Raw genomic sequence first — 18,217 nt, 5'->3', positions numbered from 1 at the left:
AGTAAATAAAACAGCGGCTGCTTTAAGAACAACCAATACGTGGCACACGGCTGCACGGCTTGCGAAAAGGGAGCGAGCGACTGAGAGCTTTAGCTCGTCGCACGGCATTGTGGGGCAGAGGCGGCCCTTCCTGCTGAGACTGAATTGAAAGAGTGATACAGTGTGAGCGAAACGGAGGTAGGCTACCTGAGAAAGAACGGACCGGGCACAGTTACCGTACCAGATTCATACTGAGCGAGCGACCCACCGAGATATGGGGCAGAACGATATCATGAGTACAGCCGAGGACGTGACAGACCAGGTAAGCAAGCATGTAGGGCCTGTGTGGCTGTTAGTGTATATAGGGATGTGGTCGCTACCTACTGCTGGGCCCCAGCGGGACAGCTGAGCTAGCCCATTGCCCTGTTGGCAGGGAGGGAGAGAGGTTGGAAACACTGGCTTAAATTTAGACTCCGTGCACATTACCAGCTACCCCGAACTCGCCAGCATACCAGTCTAGCCTATACCTGCATGTTGCCCAGGGGCTGCCGCTTGAGACAGTGGTTTGGAAATCCTCTATAAATGAATTGCATGTGGTTGGAAATCCTGTATAAAGTGTTGCTTGTGGAGTGAGTGGAATGATGACGACACAGAAGAGAAGCATATGTGAACATAGTGTGGATTAACTAGTTCATGGAGATTCGTTCATCTTGAAATAAATGTATAATTTAAAAAGCTGATCGCTTTCTGTCAGTTTAATTTAAAATGCTATGTCTTGCTCTATGTCCACATTTCCTGTTCGGTTTACGGTAAGAACAAATGTAGGCGACTTGTTGAATGGACTGTCTGTGTTTTGTGTGACGTGTGAGTCGAGGTGATTGCTGACTGTATTAATTACTCGAGAAACACTGTTTAAAAAACCGTGAACATAGCGGTTTCTAAAATGACAGGTAACGTGCCTTTACCTGTTGCATGCAAACCGTTCCAATTTAGTGACACCCAATATCATTAAATTGACATGTTTTTCTCTTTGGGCAGTTTTATACCAGATCGTGCATGTAAGCATTGAGAGTGGGGCATTTTTTGTTTGTTTTATTGAAGTTACTGTGATTGCGCCATCAGATCATCCATTAATAACGGTTTCGGTATAGCCTGAATTGTTCAATAGGCAGAACGTTATAATACTGTAACAGGTCACCATTGCAGAATTTTGTAAAATGTGGTCAAATCGCTACTTTGATTTGCATATGGTAGTCATTTTAAAACAGTCTGTGAATGATAATGACCTGTTAGTACCCTGTCAGCACTAATTGGACTACATGCTTTAAGTAATTTAAGATGGCCAAGATTAGTGCTAAAGTGGTCTCTGTGAAACCAGCCAAAAGTTTCTTCAGTGGCCCCCCTTCAGACCTGAGGACTGCCGAATGCCTGTGTGTACAGTCTGCACTGGGTCAGTTTTAATGCCATCATCTGCAGTGCCACATTTATCAAACCTGTGTTTTTAAACTACTCTTCACATAACCAGCAGATAATCAAAATGTAATAATCCCAGCCCCATAGTATCAATGTGTAGTAGCAAGACCACCTCCCCGTTTTAGGATCCATGATGGCCTTACTGGCAGAGTTTCACTGTGTAATACATGTAATGTAAATGGTTATACAATGGGAAAATCTAAAATGCAGATTTAAAACCAGGTTACAATGTTTATTCTCCATCGCCATGCCCCATTTATCAATATTTTTGTTGACCATCTGTCAATGGTAAACAAGACTTTGGAAACTGTAATATTTACTGTAGAAGTACTGGACAGTGTGTAAAATACTACTGTACCTCTACTGCATATTATTATCACAGAACAGTCATTTTCTTCTACAGAGTTTCTTCTAACTACATATCTCAGCATATTAAAGTGATAGTTACACAAATCTGACCTGTTTTATACTTCCATTAGCTACATAGTTCAGCAGTGTAGAGTAGTGGTTAGGGCTCTGGACTCTTGACCGGAGGGTCGTGGGTTCAACCCCAGGTGGGGGACTCTGCTGCTGTACCCTTGAGCAAGGTACTTTACCTAGATTGCTCCAGTAAAAACCCAACTGTATAAATGGGTAATTGTATGTAAAAATAATCTGATATCATGTAACAATTGTAAGTCGCCCTGGATAAGGGCGTCTGCTAAGAAATAAATAATAATAATAATAATAATAATAATTGGTCTCAAATGTGCAGTTTGGAAAGAAACGCATGCTGTAGTGAACATGATAACTGGTACTAAATTAGGTCTAAAATAAAGGTCCCAGTTTCCATGCCTAAAGCCCTGGTCACACCTATAACGACAACCATGAATCGTTTATAGAGCAGTCACACCAGAACGACAAAGGGCTCCGATATTAGGGATAGGCGTATAACTGGTCACGTGACAAATGTCACCAAACGCATATTTTTTTATGTTTTTAATTTTACTAGTTTATCATCAATAATCTGTCGAGTATCGGACTGCTCTAGTGCCACAGTAAGGGTGTATATTATAAAAAGGAAGGGGTTTGGCAATTGCCTCCAAGTAGTTTTTCTAATTGGTGCAACAGAAAGATTGACACTGGGGCGGGTTTTATTCTCGGTCGGTCTGGCGCTTCATTGGTACACTGTGTGTTTTTATGCCTGTAGAAGGTGTTGTATGGTATCATTTCCACGGCGGGGTTAAATAACGTTAATGACAAGCGTTTTATTCTGAGTTTGTTCTATATTTAAAATGGCATCTCTAAACAAAGGAAGCCATGTTTGGAAGTATTTTGAGGAACTGGACGAGAGAACCGTGGTATGTAAATAATTATGCCAAACAAAATTGACGTACACAAAAACAAAAGTTCAATGCTTCACAGTTTGAAATGAATACATTCAGAATTATTGTGGATGGAGCTACTGATGGCAATAAAAAGCAAACATCCATAATAATTGTTAATAAAAAACAGAATTGGAATAAGTATCTGAAGATGATGGGTACAGTGGTATAAGTAAGCAGTAAGGCACGACAGGGTGTGTGATATACTCCGATATCGCCACGCCACGGGTGCCTTGCAAAGCCAAGTGGCTTCAACCACCCGGGGCGTGGTGATATGAGAGTGAAGAGTGCCTTTCTGCACTTATAAAATGGGTTAACTAACTAAATTGAAGAAAAAAAAAATTGAAAAAAAACGTTTTTTAAAGTTATTTTTATTAAATGTCCTTCTGCCTAAACCTGAGGTAAGAAAACAGTTATATTTACAGTAACTTAAAAAAAATAATAATAAAAATAACTAAAAATGCATTAAGTAAAGAATTAAATCTTCCTTTGTTATCCCTAGTAGTAACATGAGGTACGCTTAACAGTGGCGAGAAAGATGTTATTTGCATTATGGAATACCCGGTTACTTCTCAAACTGACTTTGCAATTTACGGCTGGACAGCGTGAAAAATTACTGGGCCAGTGTTAAGAAACGCATTAAAACAATGCAGGGCACAGCAGAAGAGATGATACCGTCATACCTGGACACATTTATATGGAAAGAAAGGTAGTGCAGGAATTGTCGAGATGCATTTATAAATACTCTGCATCAGACCACAAAGCTGAGCATGGGTGGGACCTGTGGCAGCAGGCAAGGCAGGAGATGCAACCGACCAGAGAAGAATGCACAGAGACGAGGCAGTGGCAACAAAACATCCATTTAACCACCAAAGTCTCTCTTAAGAGCGATCCAGATATTTTTTTTAAAAAGCTGAAAGTTTGTCATATTTTTTAAACTATTTATTTTCACAATGGGATACGGAAATGCTGCATTTCAGGGACCCCAAACCCTAACCCTTCTCTCTTCTTCTCTGGCAGTAGGAGTGGAGACACGGCAACACAGTCTTGTTAGAAAGTAAGTTTTCAACAGAATAACATAAAATGAGCTTCAGAGATCTGAAATCACCTACTGGCCTGAAGGTCCTCAACAACTTTCTGGCTGATAAAAGCTACATTGAGGGGTATGTTCCATCCTAGGCTGACATTGCAGTGTTCAATGCCCTTTCCAGCCCTCCATCTGCAGAGCTCTTCCATGCCCTCTGCTGGTACAACCATATCAAGTCATACCAGAAAGAAATGACAAGTCTCCCAGAAGTGAAGAAACCTCTGGGCAAGTATGATCCCGCTGATGTAGCGATGATGATGATGACATTTATCTCTTTGGATCTGATGATGAAGAGGAGGCCGTAGCTGCCAAATGTTAAATTCCTGCGAAATCCTCCATCATGCTTGACGTGAAGCCATGGGACGATGAAACTGACATGATGAATCTGGAAGCGTGTGTCCGGACCATACAGATGGATGGCCTACTTTGGGGATCCTCCAAACTGGTTCCAGTTGGCTATAGCATCAAGAAGCTGCAGATCCAGTGTGTGGCTGAAGATTACAAAGTGGGTGTAGACCAGCTGCAAGAACTGATTACTGCTTTCTAAGACCTTGTGCAGTCCATGGATGTTGCTACATGCTCAACACCGATTAAATAAAGAAAGACACACATGTTTTTAGTTTCGAAGTAACCCTTGTTTGCAACATTTTATTCCATTAATAATTTGACAGTGTTTTTTGTTTTTAGTTAAACTGCTAGAAACTCTTCTGTGTTTTTTTTTTTTTCAAAATTTCTAAAACTTAAAGTAATAATTAACAGAGCGTAAAATCAAGTTATATATCCCGCATCAGATCTGTGTTAACTTACTGGTATTTTATTTTAGGTTATCAAGTACCCAAACAAGTTCAAGAACTTGTCTTTGCTTTACTGAACATTTCTTTCCAAAACCATACTTGGGACAACAGTTACAGTTGCATTGGCTTTTACAAATGTGTTCTATGAATTCAAATTTAAAAGAAAAGTATTAAACAGTGCTGCTTGCATCAATTAAAAAATCAGAACCATAACCATACACATACTTTACAAGTGTACCACTGCATTGCACTGACCTGTAGAACAAGTTACAGTTTGTGTTAAAGTCATTCAAAGTACTCCATTCAAACAAAATGTTTTCTACATCGGGCCAAAACAGTTTCCTCCTCTATCCGCTCGTTTTTCTTTCGACATTTTAAGTTTGTCTTTGTTTCGTCTCCATTCACGTACTGTTTTTTCAGCATTGCAATTTAAGATGTATTTCAGCAAATTCAACAACGTGCAATTTCAAAGCTGTAAAGTTCAGGATTACTTTCAAAATTCCGCTACTTGCCTACAAGGCCCTTAATCATACAGGTCCAGAGTATCTCTCCAACCTGCTGACCCGCTATGTCCTTGCATGCAAGCTGAGGTCCTCTGACGCCTGGCACTACACTCAGAGAGCGCTCTTTTAGCTTCATGGCCCTGACTCTTGAACTCTGTCCCAGCTTTAGTGAGTGTAGCTCTCACAGTCACTCACATCAAATCAACTCTCAAGACCCACTTGTTCTCTCTTGCTTTCAATGCTCTTCAAGCCTGATATCTGTTATTAGCTGTTGTCTAAATTGCTATTTCAGGTTTTTCTCTCCATCTTATTTGTATGATTCTGCCTGACACACGCATCCACAATGTTTAGAATTCACATCCTAGCCTTGTATTTAATGTAATATGCCTGTATTATTTAATGTATTTGCATTGTTTTTTACTGTTTGTATTTAATGTACTGTTCCCTGTATTTCACTGTATTTAATGTATTATGCATTGTTCCTCACTATCTTGTAAAGCGCTTTGTGATGGTGGTCCACTATGAAAGGCGCTCTATAAAATAAATATTAATTTGATTGATTTTCATTTGTCTGACTGTCCTACTGTATCCAGTCTCGGTCACCTGCATTATTATAGCATTGCAGTTACAACAAATGGAAGACTTGGTAAGTTTACTCTTTCTAACCAATAGCTGTTTGCTACAGATCCCAGCGGCGGGTTCAGTCTGAATGTTGACAAATCAGTGACTCGGGAGGGTGGGAATAAGGAAATTCATAGAGACTGACAGTGAAGCAGTATAGCTGTGACGTTTGAGAGGAGGTCAGTCAAGAGTCTGAAAGCTTGTGTTGAACATTCAAAATGACTAAGGGTATTGAGAGTAACAAATTAAAACTTTTATTTAGAACAGTGATTTTGTGTTTCTACCTAGCAACATGACCTGAATGCCTTAGATCCTGAAAAGATAAATCAGGTTGTTGACAGTTCAGTTTGTGTGAGCCATAACCATGGCTGTAGTAATCTCAATGTGGCACTGGTATAGTAGTTTAATATTAGCCAGTGTATTAGTCACTCCCCCTTTCAAGGGCCCTGAAAAAAATGCCTATAAATTCAACTTGTACAATGTTTTTTACGGTATGCAGAATTGTTAAATGGTAATGGTATTATTGCCATTATATGTCAATGACATGGAGTTTTCATTTTATTACTGTTTTGTTTTCAATGTAGGTTTTCAATTTTGCTTGAAAAGCAGTTCCTTTACTCTGAGGTGTTCAGACATATTCCAGCTTCTTGTTATGAAGTCTGTGGAAGGTTATAGGGATTGCAGCCTTCTATTTTTTTGTTGACCCTTTCCGGTTTCTTGGTCTTTCTTATATCTGGTAATAATTGGAGAAGGTAATGCAGGTTACGTAAGAAATAACCCACGACAGGGTGCCTTCAACCACCCAGGAAGTGCGGTAAGAATCGTCTTGCAGCGCACCCTGGAGTCGGTTATTTCACTTAGAAAACGGCTACATTTTAGGAAAAAAATATATATTATGTATCCTTCCACTGAGAAAAAATAGTCCCTGAAGTGATTGTAACCGATATTTTGTACTTTTTTTAATTTGCCATAAACATTACATTGAACATTGCCATTTACAGTAAATTTTTTTTAGATGAAATGGCATTTGGGAATTGAAAGCAGACTGATTTCCCACATCTGAGGGAGGATTCATGGAACAGCCAGACACTGCTCTTGACATCGAGGGAGGGGTTTCCGAGTGGTGGTGGTGGTGGTGTGTGTTTTGTTTGTTTTTTTTGGTAAGAAATTATCCTATTGAAGCTTTGCGATCTTCAAGAGAGACTGACCAATAATTTCTGAGGCTGTTTTCCCACCGATGCCGGTAACCGGCATAATTTCCCTAGATTGTAAACCAGCATTAGATAATATGTGGATTAAACGACTTTGCACAGTGCCGCAGTCCTTCCCGTCCTCGGCGAGCACAATAGAATTCTATGCCGAACCCGATCTTGTTTAAAAGCCCAACTGTTGTGTCAGAAGAGAGCAGGAGAGATATTAATTTTGTTTCTGAAATCGAAGGGTAGTGGTGAGATCTATCTGTTGTGTCTAGTTTAAACATTGCATTCTCACTAGTCAGTTTTATAAGGTGCTATTTAGTTTAATAAGTAGATGCTGCTGCTGCATATATATATATATATATATATATATATATATATATATATATATATATATATATATATATATATATATATATATATATATATTGCATGCTGAGTGAGACTTGCGTGGTGATTTCTCAGATGGCTTTTGAATAGTGTTACTGCTACTGCTTGCCTTAGAGTTTTATTTGTTCTGTTCTCTGACTAAATAAATACCGCAATATGTTTGCCATTTTTTCTGTAATTCTTCGTGACAGAGATGAAAAAAGATTGTTGAGTGATTTAAATGCTGTTTCAGTTGTATGTTGACATTTTTACCTACAGAAACACTATTTAGATAATTGTTACTATTAAGGCGTAGTAATATTAATAGATCAGGTAAGTAAGTTGGTCTATGATGTCATAGTGGTGCGACAAGACAATTATTACCGCACGGTCATGTGATCTTGTTCAGCCAATCACAGCACTTAATTTATCCAAGCCATTTTATAAAGCGTATTAAGAATGCCCAACCTTTTAAACTATGTACAGAATCCTTCCTACTCTCCCCTGGCAGTTCCTCCGTGTGACAAAGCAATACCTGCCCCACTTGGCGCGACTCTGCCTCATCAGCACATTCCTGGAGGACGGGATCCGCATGTGGTTCCAGTGGAACGAACAGAGGGACTACATTGAAGCCACCTGGAGCTGCGGCTACTTCTTGGCAACCTGCTTCGTGCTGCTTAATCTGATGGGACAGCTAGGTGAGGAACATTAGGATACGGATACAAAGGTATTTTGTAAGACGGGACAGCGTGAAGTAAGGAGTAACAGATGTGAATAACTTTTTCAGTACATTGCTTTCAAATTTTTTTTGTTCAAATTAACCTCAGAGGAGATACAGCACAGTAGATTTGAATCTGTTTATATACTGGTAAAATGAATTGGATGGTAAAATGACTTCTTTCCTCCCCCTTACCTCTCTTTCTCTTTGGCAGGTGGCTGTGTGCTTATTCTAAGCAGAAATTTTGTACAATATGCCTGTTTTGGATTATTTGGAATCTTAGCTTTACAGGCAAGTAAAAAAATAATAATTTTGCTTGGTATATACATGTAGAGGTGTCAATATTTGTGTAACAAAACCGGAGCAGCCATTCTCCATGACAGGATTAAGTTAGCATTTTATAGACACTGAATAAACATAATGTAAGAGACAATGTTTGGTCATTGTCTCTTATCTTGTAAAATTGTAATGTTAAACAGTCATTTAATTTACTTTTGGTCTATGAAATAAACTTCATACCTTGAAATTGTATGCCTGTTGTTTTGGTACTGTAGGTCCGTACACTTATCATATATACATATATATCAGTCAGTTGAGCACATGTTTGTCTCCTGGCTGTGCAAAGTTGCCGGTCTTCAGTGTGGATTCTGGAGGGAGCATTGCATTGGCTCAACTGCTTCAGAAGGTTAGGGAGGCAAAACCGGCAGGGACGGTTTCTCCACATCACACTACAGTGAACACTAGTGACCAGACGCCAAGTGAGCTCAGACGGACACCTTTAGGGCTGGATTTTGTCCTCCGCTAGCCAGTAGCTCGCTGTCATATGCTCTCGTTCCTGGGTGTTAAAGAGGAAATGGGCTTGGTTGTGGGATTGGAGACTGAACCTTCAGCTCTCCTGAGCTGTGCGTGGAATTACTGCAGTGGGGGAATATAACTGGAGATTCCAAAGAGAAAATTGGGGTAAAATAATTGGGCACTCAAGTTTATAAAAAAAATAAAATAATAAATAATAATTTTAGTTTTATATTTTAGGAAGTTGATCCTATATGAAACTAATTCCAACTCAGTTTATAAAGCACTATCAGTATCTCAAAAACAAATGTGGAATAAAACATGACTCCTGCTGCTACTCCCATGTGGCAACCTATGACTCGGTACAAGCCGGTATGTTTCTGCACCTTGAGGAGAGCTCTGAGCAGGAGTACTGCTGTAGATCTGCAGTCGAGAATGCCTCAGGAGAGAGAATTTTAAGCTGGATAACACAGTTCTGCCTCTTATGAGAGATATGAAAAACTAACTATTCTATTTTGGCTGATCTCCAGTTATCACCATTTTCCAATAAGTGGGGCAGGTTCAGTTTCTCTGGCAAGACTGATTATGCAGTCTAAATACAAATCTCTTTTGATGGTATTTTTTGATGCTGTGGAGGAAATGTACCCTTTTTCTTTGGTAATCAGTAATCTTCACACTGTGGCGTTTTGAAATGTTTTAGTTAAGTTAACCTCAGAGAGGATACAGCACAGTAGATTTTAATCTTGTTTATATTCAACATATACCGGTAGAATCAACTAGATGCCAAATTATTTCTCACATTTCTTGTTAATTCTGAAATGTCCGTCTATTCATTTTACTCTAGAATTGTTCAGCTGACATGCCAAGTTGCATGAACTTGATGTTATCTGGACAGTTTTCTATTTTCATTCATTCATTCATTCATTCATTCATTCATTCAATCTTAACTAGATTGATTACACCTAGAAAAGTCTTTGACATTTAGTAATGGGATTAGAATCCCTCCCCAAATCTTCACGGTTATTAAATTGACTTTTGAACATGGGGACTTGTGATCATCACTTACAAGTGCTCCATCTCGGTGACACTTTCACCTTGTTGCTGGTTGAGGCTAAAGATTTAATTCGGACCAAAACTGATTGAACTGTCTCTTCTTTTACAGACTATCGCATACAGCATTTTATGGGATGTTAAATTTTTGATGAGGTAAGTACCTTTTATTCTGCTGTAAATGCCCTTTAATTATCTGTGCCATTTTAGTTGGTCCAGCTGATGTCATTTTGCATGTAGATCTGACTTTGTCAAGTTGGTTCTGAAAGTATTCCAACGATTCAGGATCAACAGCGTGGCTTGGTAACTCCCATTTCATTTTCTTGCCACAAAAGAGAAACAAACAATTCCCAACTGTGTTTTGATCACTCCAAAAAAGGCCTTTTATAGACAATCGTTGAAATTACTGAAAATGTAAGAAACGTTGTCATTGACAGTAGAATGCCATTGGCTTTATAATAGCCCGCGTTCTTGGTGAGCATTTGGATGATTTCAACCATTAAAGGGATTTAATAAAACACATTGTGTAAAACACAATTAGTGCAGTTTTTTTTTTTTCTTCAATTTTTTGGGGAAGGAAATTTATACTTAACAATCTGTCAAAAATGTGCTGAAGAATTTATACAACTCTGCCTCATTGTAACGCACAGTAAAGAATCTGATACAGTGACTGTACAGAGACTTGACAAGTAAATAGACAACCAAGTTTGAAAGAACACCCGTGTATTATGGCTCATACATAGCACTGGCAAAATGATTGGGGTTAGTACTATGCAGTACAACCCTTTGCCTTCTGCAAGGCAACAACGTACTTACAGTGTGGACAAGATGGGATTGCAGCCCATTCCTGGCACAGACTGTATTGGGGAGTCCCAGGAAGTGGGTTTACTGGGACGCTTTCGCAAGGAATTGGTCGAGGATAGTCCTAGATTCTCAATGGGGTTCATGTCCGGAGATTGGCCAGGCTATGGAAGAGTTGTGATGCCCTGACGTGCCTTTCCATCTTTGCATTGCATTGGCGGTGTGTGTTAGGACACCCATGGTCCATAAGGATACTGGCCTCTTTGGACAGATGACTATTGGCATAGACAGCCAGGAGAATGTTTGACGTATTGGGTAGGGATGGGCATGTGAATTCATTTATTCAAATTTATTTTTCATAAAATGACTCCTTGTATAATCAAGCTTGTATTGCAACAAATATAATTGGTCTGAACAGATACATCAACCGCTGCAGCCCAATGTATAAATTAAATATTATTTATTTATACAGAAATAACATTCTTTCTATAGCTCTAAATTACTCAAGTTCCTGACATAAAAAATAAAAACTGCAGGGTGAATACTGTAGCTATGAGTGCACCGTTGCACGTATTGAAACTATATGAAATTATTCCATTGAATGAATACAATAGTCTACAAAAGAGGTATTTTACAAAGAAAAAGGAGGTATCATACAATGCGGTATTGTCGGTGGTCATGTTTTGTTTGGGGCCATTTTACCAAAGTAGATACTAAAACAGGAGGCTGTGTGGTCCAGTGGTTAAAGAAAAGGGCTTGTAACCAGGAGGTCCACGGTTCAAATCCCCCCTCAGCCACTGACTCATTGTGTGACCCTGAGCAAGTCACTTAACCTCCTTGTGCTCCGTCTTTCGGGTGAGACGTAATTGTAAGTGACTCTGCAGCTGATGCATAGTTCACACACCCTAGTCACTGTAAGTCGTTTTGGATAAAGGCGTCTACTAAATAAACAAATAATAACAAACAGTAAAATTCACACTTTGCAATAAGAGACTGAGCTCCATGAACAGCACAGGGACAATGTTAAACCACCTGCCTGCAGAGAGATGCCCATCCGCAAGCCTCATGCTGTGTGGACTGCGAGACTGAGTATGCCTTGCACAAGCAGCGGAAGTACCGGTAAATCACAACGAAACCAGTACAGCTTGCTCCACCAAATGCAGTGCTCGCTAAAAATACATTGACTATCGGCACTGTTGAAGGACAGGGTTAAAAAAAAAACATGTTTTGTAGTTTTAGCTTGACTTCTAGTTCATGCCATTCAATGATTTAACGTCTACTCTGTACTACATTATTTATAAGGCTTCGTGTAGCAGAACGTATAGCAGGACTGGGAGGTATGTACCAGACTGAATGTGTTACTTCATGTAAACATGTATTTATATTGTATTTTATTTATTGTCCAATGAAGACATCATTTATTGATTCATTATAATATCTGCGTTATGTTGCCTTTAATTGCTGTTTGGAAGTGATGCATCCTACCCTGTTATTACACTTCCTGTTAATAAAAAGAGCTACTTATTAAAGCATTGTCAAAGAGTACTGCAATTTGTTATTGTTTTACATATTTCTTCAATTTTGGTATTACAAGCATTATTTGTATCCAGTTACATGTTAATGTAAAGTATAATAGTGTAATCGTTTAGTAAATTACGTGTATTCGATTATTTCAAATTACGGAAATGCCCATCCCTAGTATTGGGCAGAAGTTCCAGTTCCTTCGCACAGGCAGTGGACAGTCACAGCTGGTGGTCTCCGAAGGTTACATTAAGTAGTTTAAGATTAGTGCTAATCTGGAAAACCAGCCATAAGTGTCATCCACTTGCAAAACTGTACTTAATTTGTTTTCATCACATTCTCCTGGTATTATAGTTTCTGAATTCATAAAATACTGCTTGTAAGTTATGTCTATCCACAGCAATAAGACCAAGCCTCTATTAAGGCAGTTTTGGTGGTCCCTTGACTGGCCTTAAAGAATGAGGTTTCACTGTTATATATGAGACACTGCCAGTAGACCCCGAACGGACCCTAATTGCGTGAGTTTTCGAATGGCTTTATTCCTTCTCTTTTGTTCTGTGTCCCACAGGAATCTAGCACTGGGAGGAGGGCTGCTGCTGCTTCTGGCAGAGTCCCGTTCCGAGGGGAAGAGCATGTTTGCTGGCGTGCCTTCCATGGGAGAGAGCTCTCCAAAGCAGTACATGCAGCTGGGGGGCCGGGTCCTGCTGGTTCTCATGTTCATGACTCTGCTGCACTTTGACGCCAGTTTCTTCTTTGTGAGTACATGGGTCGAATTGCTTTCTTTAGTTATAGGAGAAAGTTGCGTGAGGTTACGTCATAAATTAGTGCTGGGACAAATACCCGAATATTCAAACACTTTTTTTTTGTGTATTCACATACAAAAATCAGATGTTCGTATTCCCTAGAAATAACAAAACTACCTTGCACTTATTTACCACCTCACCAGAAGTTGCACGACAAAAATGGCAAATAAAAAATAACTTATGATATATATTTTAAAAAAAAAAACAGGATCAATACAGCAGCTCTTGAGCCTCTAAAAGTTTGACAGCAAAAAGTAAACAAACCAGATTATGTGCAGGCACGCATATTTTGTTTTGTAGTTTAATTCATTGGGGTAAAGTAAGGCCTGCACAACTTATTCTTTACTCCTGGGATATTTTTCTACTTTAACCCGTTACATATTGTAACATTTTACTATAAAAAAGGCACACACACTGTGGCCACGCAATTAGCAACATTGGTGTTTACTTTTTTTTTTATTTTGTAACTCGATTTTTGTAAATATCTTGATGCTGTTAAAAAAAAAAAAAAAAAAAAAAAAAAAAAACTTGGCTGTGTGTGTACATTTGAAATGTTTGGTCTTAGTAAACCTTGCTCTGATTTGTGGTGTTTCTTCCTTGTGATTACTTCTCTCTCAGATCCTGCAGAACATAGTGGGAACTGCGCTGATTATCCTGGTGGCAGTCGGCTTCAAGACGAAGCTGGCAGCACTCACTCTGGTGGTGTGGCTCTTCGCCATCAACGTTTACTTCAACGCATTCTGGACGGTGCCCGCCTACAAACCAATGCACGACTTCCTCAAGTATGACTTCTTCCAGACCATGTCTGTCATCGGGGGTTTACTACTTGTGGTAGCACTGGGGCCAGGGGGCGTCTCCATGGATGAGAAGAAGAAGGAGTGGTGAGCCAGCTGCCTCCCTCATCTCTGCTCACAGCCAGCCAGCTCTGTACTCTACAGCTTTCAACTTTCATTTTGTGGTGTTTTTGTTTTTTGTTTTCTTTTTAATTTTTAATTAGAGATGGTCATTGCCGGATTGTTTTTGCCCTAATTATTTAACAGTCTGCCAAAAAGAAGTGTCTCAGCTTTCTCAATTCTGTTAACATTGCACACACATGCTTCATGTTCCATTTTTGTTTACCACAGCCCTACCCTAGTTAACACAGGCACCCAGGTCAAGCAATCTTTGAGGAAATAGATTACGTGCCCCTCAGTACACGGTGAAATGGAGTGATCAGAGTGTGTTTATCATTGTATCTGGAATATATTAATTGTGTCTTGTAATGAAAAAGAAAATTGTTCTATAGGACATTTTGTCTGAAGACAGCGAGTTAAAAACCCAGAAACAAGCTTTAGACGTGCCGTGTTAACGTGGCATTTTGATGGTGGACACAGTTCTCAGTTGCATGTCGGCACTCCTATCTGTTGGTGTGGTTCTTGACTCCATGTCACCATACTGTTTAGAGGCACTGACTATTTCTCTACCTGAGGTTCCCTAATGCTGGGTGGGAGAACCTGTAGACCTAGTAATCCTTATGTAATTGGAGACATTGGATATAGTAGGGACTTTGTGGAAAGTATACTTTTTCTAGTTTAATTTCCACAAACCTAGTTGGCCTTCTATAAGTAAATTGACTGTTTTATATTATTTTGAAAACGGTTATTTAATAAAGGTGATCATCTGTTTTGTTTATCAATCATGCTGCCCTGCAAGTATATTTGAGTTGAGAGTAAAAAAGAGACTTGTCGTGCTCAAAAAAAAAAAAAAAAAAAAAAAGCCCCCCCAGAAATCTATGTGCATTCACTCAGTATTTTGACTCAGACAAATAGCATCAAGTGCATTGTTCATCAGAAGTGTGCTATTTTGCTGTTTATTTGTTTTTGAGATATTACCTTTAAAGAAAAAAAAAAAGAATAAGATCAGATGTCCCTGTGTTTGTTTTTCTGGCTCTCCAGGGTTGTATATAAATGCATACGTAATTCAAAAGGAACAGTATACAATTAGGCTTGTTCTTTAGGCTTAGGAGTTTAAGTTCTGGATAAATATCTTGAAAACCTGAAAATGAATTGCCACAGTTGGATATGTAGGGCTAAATAAAAAGGCTATTTATTTAGAAATAATCAAGACTTCTATATTTGGTGTATTGGGTATCTACATGTTCTTCATGGTACTTGAAGTACAGAAAAAGACCCTGCAATAAAATGACCAGTCTATTACAAAAAACACATCCATGCAAGTAAGTTGATATATAGTACTTTTTCTACTTTCCTAGTACTGAGATATTTTTTATATATGAAATGGCACAGAACCCAGAGATGAAATGTTTTCTACTCATGGTAACAGACATGTGTTATTGGCTATTACACTCGGCCATCACTGTCAGAAGGCAGGGTTAATATTTTAAAAGATCATGACAACACTATGGGAACGTACTAAGGAGCTCACTACAAAGGACATAAAATCACCCATTTTTAGCTAAAAATATTTCCCCCCCCCCATGTTTCCCCACATGCAACATTTCCCCCTAGTTTTCCCCCCATGGCTTTGGTCTCACCCCAATCTGACAACCCTGAGCAAGATGGCTACCGAAACTTAAAATTCTGTGAGGCAGCGCAGTGAGTTAGTCACAATTGCTCAACCAATCACATTGCTCATTTGCAGTATGTTGCAGTACGAGCCCTGGTACCCACATGTACACGTAGATACACACTTAAGATCTACAGGAAAAAAAATAACTTTAATGTGAAAATGCGTGGGTAGAAACACACAAATGTGCACTTTGTAATCAGTCTGAAAAATTGGAAAAAGCTATATTTAAAATTCTTTAATAAGAGAGCTGTACTTACAATATATTTATTAAATGTAGGCCTATATTATTAATTTCTTAGCAGACACCCTTAGCCAGGGCGACTTACAATTGTTACAAGATATCACATTTCACATTATACATTACTCACAACGTACTTGTACTTATTATTCTCTTAAACTTTATATTTGATCTATGGATATCAATGTAGAATTAAATTCATTTTTAAAAAAATATTTTTAATATAGAATAATATAGAAATTGTCTGCTTCATGAATATTCATGAGCAGACAAGACGGGGGCGTGGTTTGATCTTTGGTTTGGTTGTCAGGGATGGGATAGGCAGCGATCGAGACTGAACGAGATTGGTGGCAGCTCTATTCTTCAAATTTTTTGATAGTGGGTTAATTAGGTCTATTTATTAGGTTACTTAGCTATATTTTTAATTGATTATTGTCAACATTAATATTATTTCAATCACTACAATTTTTAGGCTTAGGCCTGCTATTAATTTGGCTTACTAGTGCCTCGGAGGTCTTCCGCAATTAATTCCATTTTCAATTTTTCACAGGATCTTCTGTAAATTTTACAAATCCTGAATTCAGCCTTTTATTTATAGGCTATATCTCTTTATTAATGTTGTTCTGTTCTATGAATGGCCTTATTGTCTGAAGGCAATATACAGACAGACACAAGGCATTATCATGCTCCAAGCCCATGTAGGTTACGGTCGGTTTAGATTCAACAAAACTACAGTCGCAATTGTAAAGCATGGGTTTTAAATTGATGATTCTCTTATAGTATATAAAATATACGAAAAAAAATAAATAAATACAGTTAACCTATTATAATCAATCAATCTTTATTTTATATAGCGCCTTTCATAGTGGACCACCATCACAAAGCGCTTTACAAGATGCAGTAACAAGAAAATCCATAATACATTATTATTTATTTCTTAGCAGACGCCCTTATCCAGGGCGACTTACAATTGTTATACAAGATATCACATTATTTTTACATACAATTGCCCATTTATACAGTTGGGTTTTTACTGGAGCAATCTAGGTGAAGTACCTTGCTCAAGGGTACAGCAGCAGTGTCCCCCACCTGGGATTGAACCCACGACCCTCCGGTCAAGAGTCCAGAGCCCTAACCACTACTCCACACTGCTACCCATTAAATACAGTGGCAAGTGCATAATACGTGATAGTAACATAGTATGTGAAATAGCAACAGCTAATAGCAGATACCAGGCTTAAAGAGCATGGAAAGCAAGAGAGACACAGGTGGGTCTTGAGATTTGATTTAAAGGGAGTACGGTGTGAGCATCATGCACCATAGCTGGGAGGGAGTTCCAGTCGGAGCCATGAAGCTGTGCTGCACTTACATGAGGATAACAAGCAGACCAGAGTCGGAGGACCTCAGCTTGCGGGCAGGGACATAGCGGCTCAGCAGGTTGAGGAGGTACTCGGGACCTGTGTGATGAATCACACTGCTGCTATACGTTGTTCATAATTACATGTTTTCTATTACATATAATGTAAAAATAAAAATATTACACGACATGTGGACCTGTTGTCCTGATCTTACTAAATCCCATTTGTTAAAATTATTATTATTATTATTATTATTATGTATTTCTTAGCAGACGCCCTTATCCAGGGCGACTTACAATTGTTACAAGATATCACATTATTTCACATTATACATTACTCACAACATACTTGTACTTATTATTCTCTTAAACTTTATATTTGATCTATGGATATCAATGTAGAATTAAATTCATTTTTAAAAAAATAATATTTCTTCCCATTCAAACCATCAAACATTACTGCAATCTAGCCGATAGCAAGGATATAGAATCTCGATCACTTGCTATCCCAACCCCTTGACAGCCAAACCACGCCCCCGTCTTGTCTGTTCATGAATATTCATGAGAGCTGGCAATTTCAGACAGCAATTCGCGATAGAGCCATTGACAGGCCAAGTGAATACATCGATCGTGGAAATAATAACACGTATGTGTTAAGGGGGACTGTCTCTAAACAAATCAAGACGAATCTTGTTAAAAATGCAATCGTTTTCAAAAGAGAACATTTTGAAAAGGAAATGAAGCAGACTACATTATAGAGATAACTCTTTGAATTCCCATGATGCACCGCTTCGGCAGAGTTGACGTGTGTAGTGTATGAGCTGTCAGTTTGAATTATGTCCCTAACGGCGCCTCATAGATCTTTGCTCTCACACACGATTCACCCGAACAAAACGACAGGCGAACCAATCAAAATCCTCCGTGGACCGAGGCGAATCGTGGGAGGGTTCACGGAGATCATTCTGCGCCGATTCTGTGCAGAA

At 38.8% G+C, this 18,217-nt stretch overlaps 1 protein-coding gene and 1 pseudogene across 1 annotated transcript; both read left to right on the top strand.

Moving 5' to 3' along the window:
• Positions 1-52: 52 nt before the first annotated feature.
• LOC117422510 (surfeit locus protein 4) lies at positions 53-14,746 on the top strand. Its single transcript, XM_034037627.3, has 6 exons — positions 53-301; positions 7,898-8,084; positions 8,319-8,395; positions 10,059-10,102; positions 12,837-13,023; positions 13,690-14,746. The coding sequence occupies exons 1-6, from the start codon at positions 254-256 to the stop codon at positions 13,954-13,956; spliced, it is 810 nt and encodes a 269-aa protein (XP_033893518.1). The 5' UTR covers positions 53-253; the 3' UTR covers positions 13,957-14,746.
• LOC117422276 (elongation factor 1-beta-like) lies at positions 2,967-5,760 on the top strand (annotated as a pseudogene).
• Positions 14,747-18,217: the final 3,471 nt, after the last annotated feature.

This window comes from Acipenser ruthenus, chromosome 15 (genome assembly GCF_902713425.1).
Source record: "Acipenser ruthenus chromosome 15, fAciRut3.2 maternal haplotype, whole genome shotgun sequence".
NCBI classification, from domain to species: domain Eukaryota; kingdom Metazoa; phylum Chordata; class Actinopteri; order Acipenseriformes; family Acipenseridae; genus Acipenser; species Acipenser ruthenus.
Note: the sequence above shows the minus strand (reverse complement) of the source record. Positions and strands in the feature narration are given on the sequence as shown.

What these genes read in the sequence shown, in the direction of transcription:
- LOC117422510 (XM_034037627.3), top strand. Translation starts at nt 254, where the DNA reads ATGGGGCAGAACGATATCATGAGTACAGCCGAGGACGTGACAGACCAG. An exon ending in CCGAGGACGTGACAGACCAG is followed by an intron (nt 302 to 7,897) that starts GTAAGCAAGCAT and finishes CTCCCCTGGCAG; the next exon opens with TTCCTCCGTGTGACAAAGCA. An exon ending in TTGGAATCTTAGCTTTACAG is followed by an intron (nt 8,396 to 10,058) that starts GCAAGTAAAAAA and finishes CTTCTTTTACAG; the next exon opens with ACTATCGCATACAGCATTTT.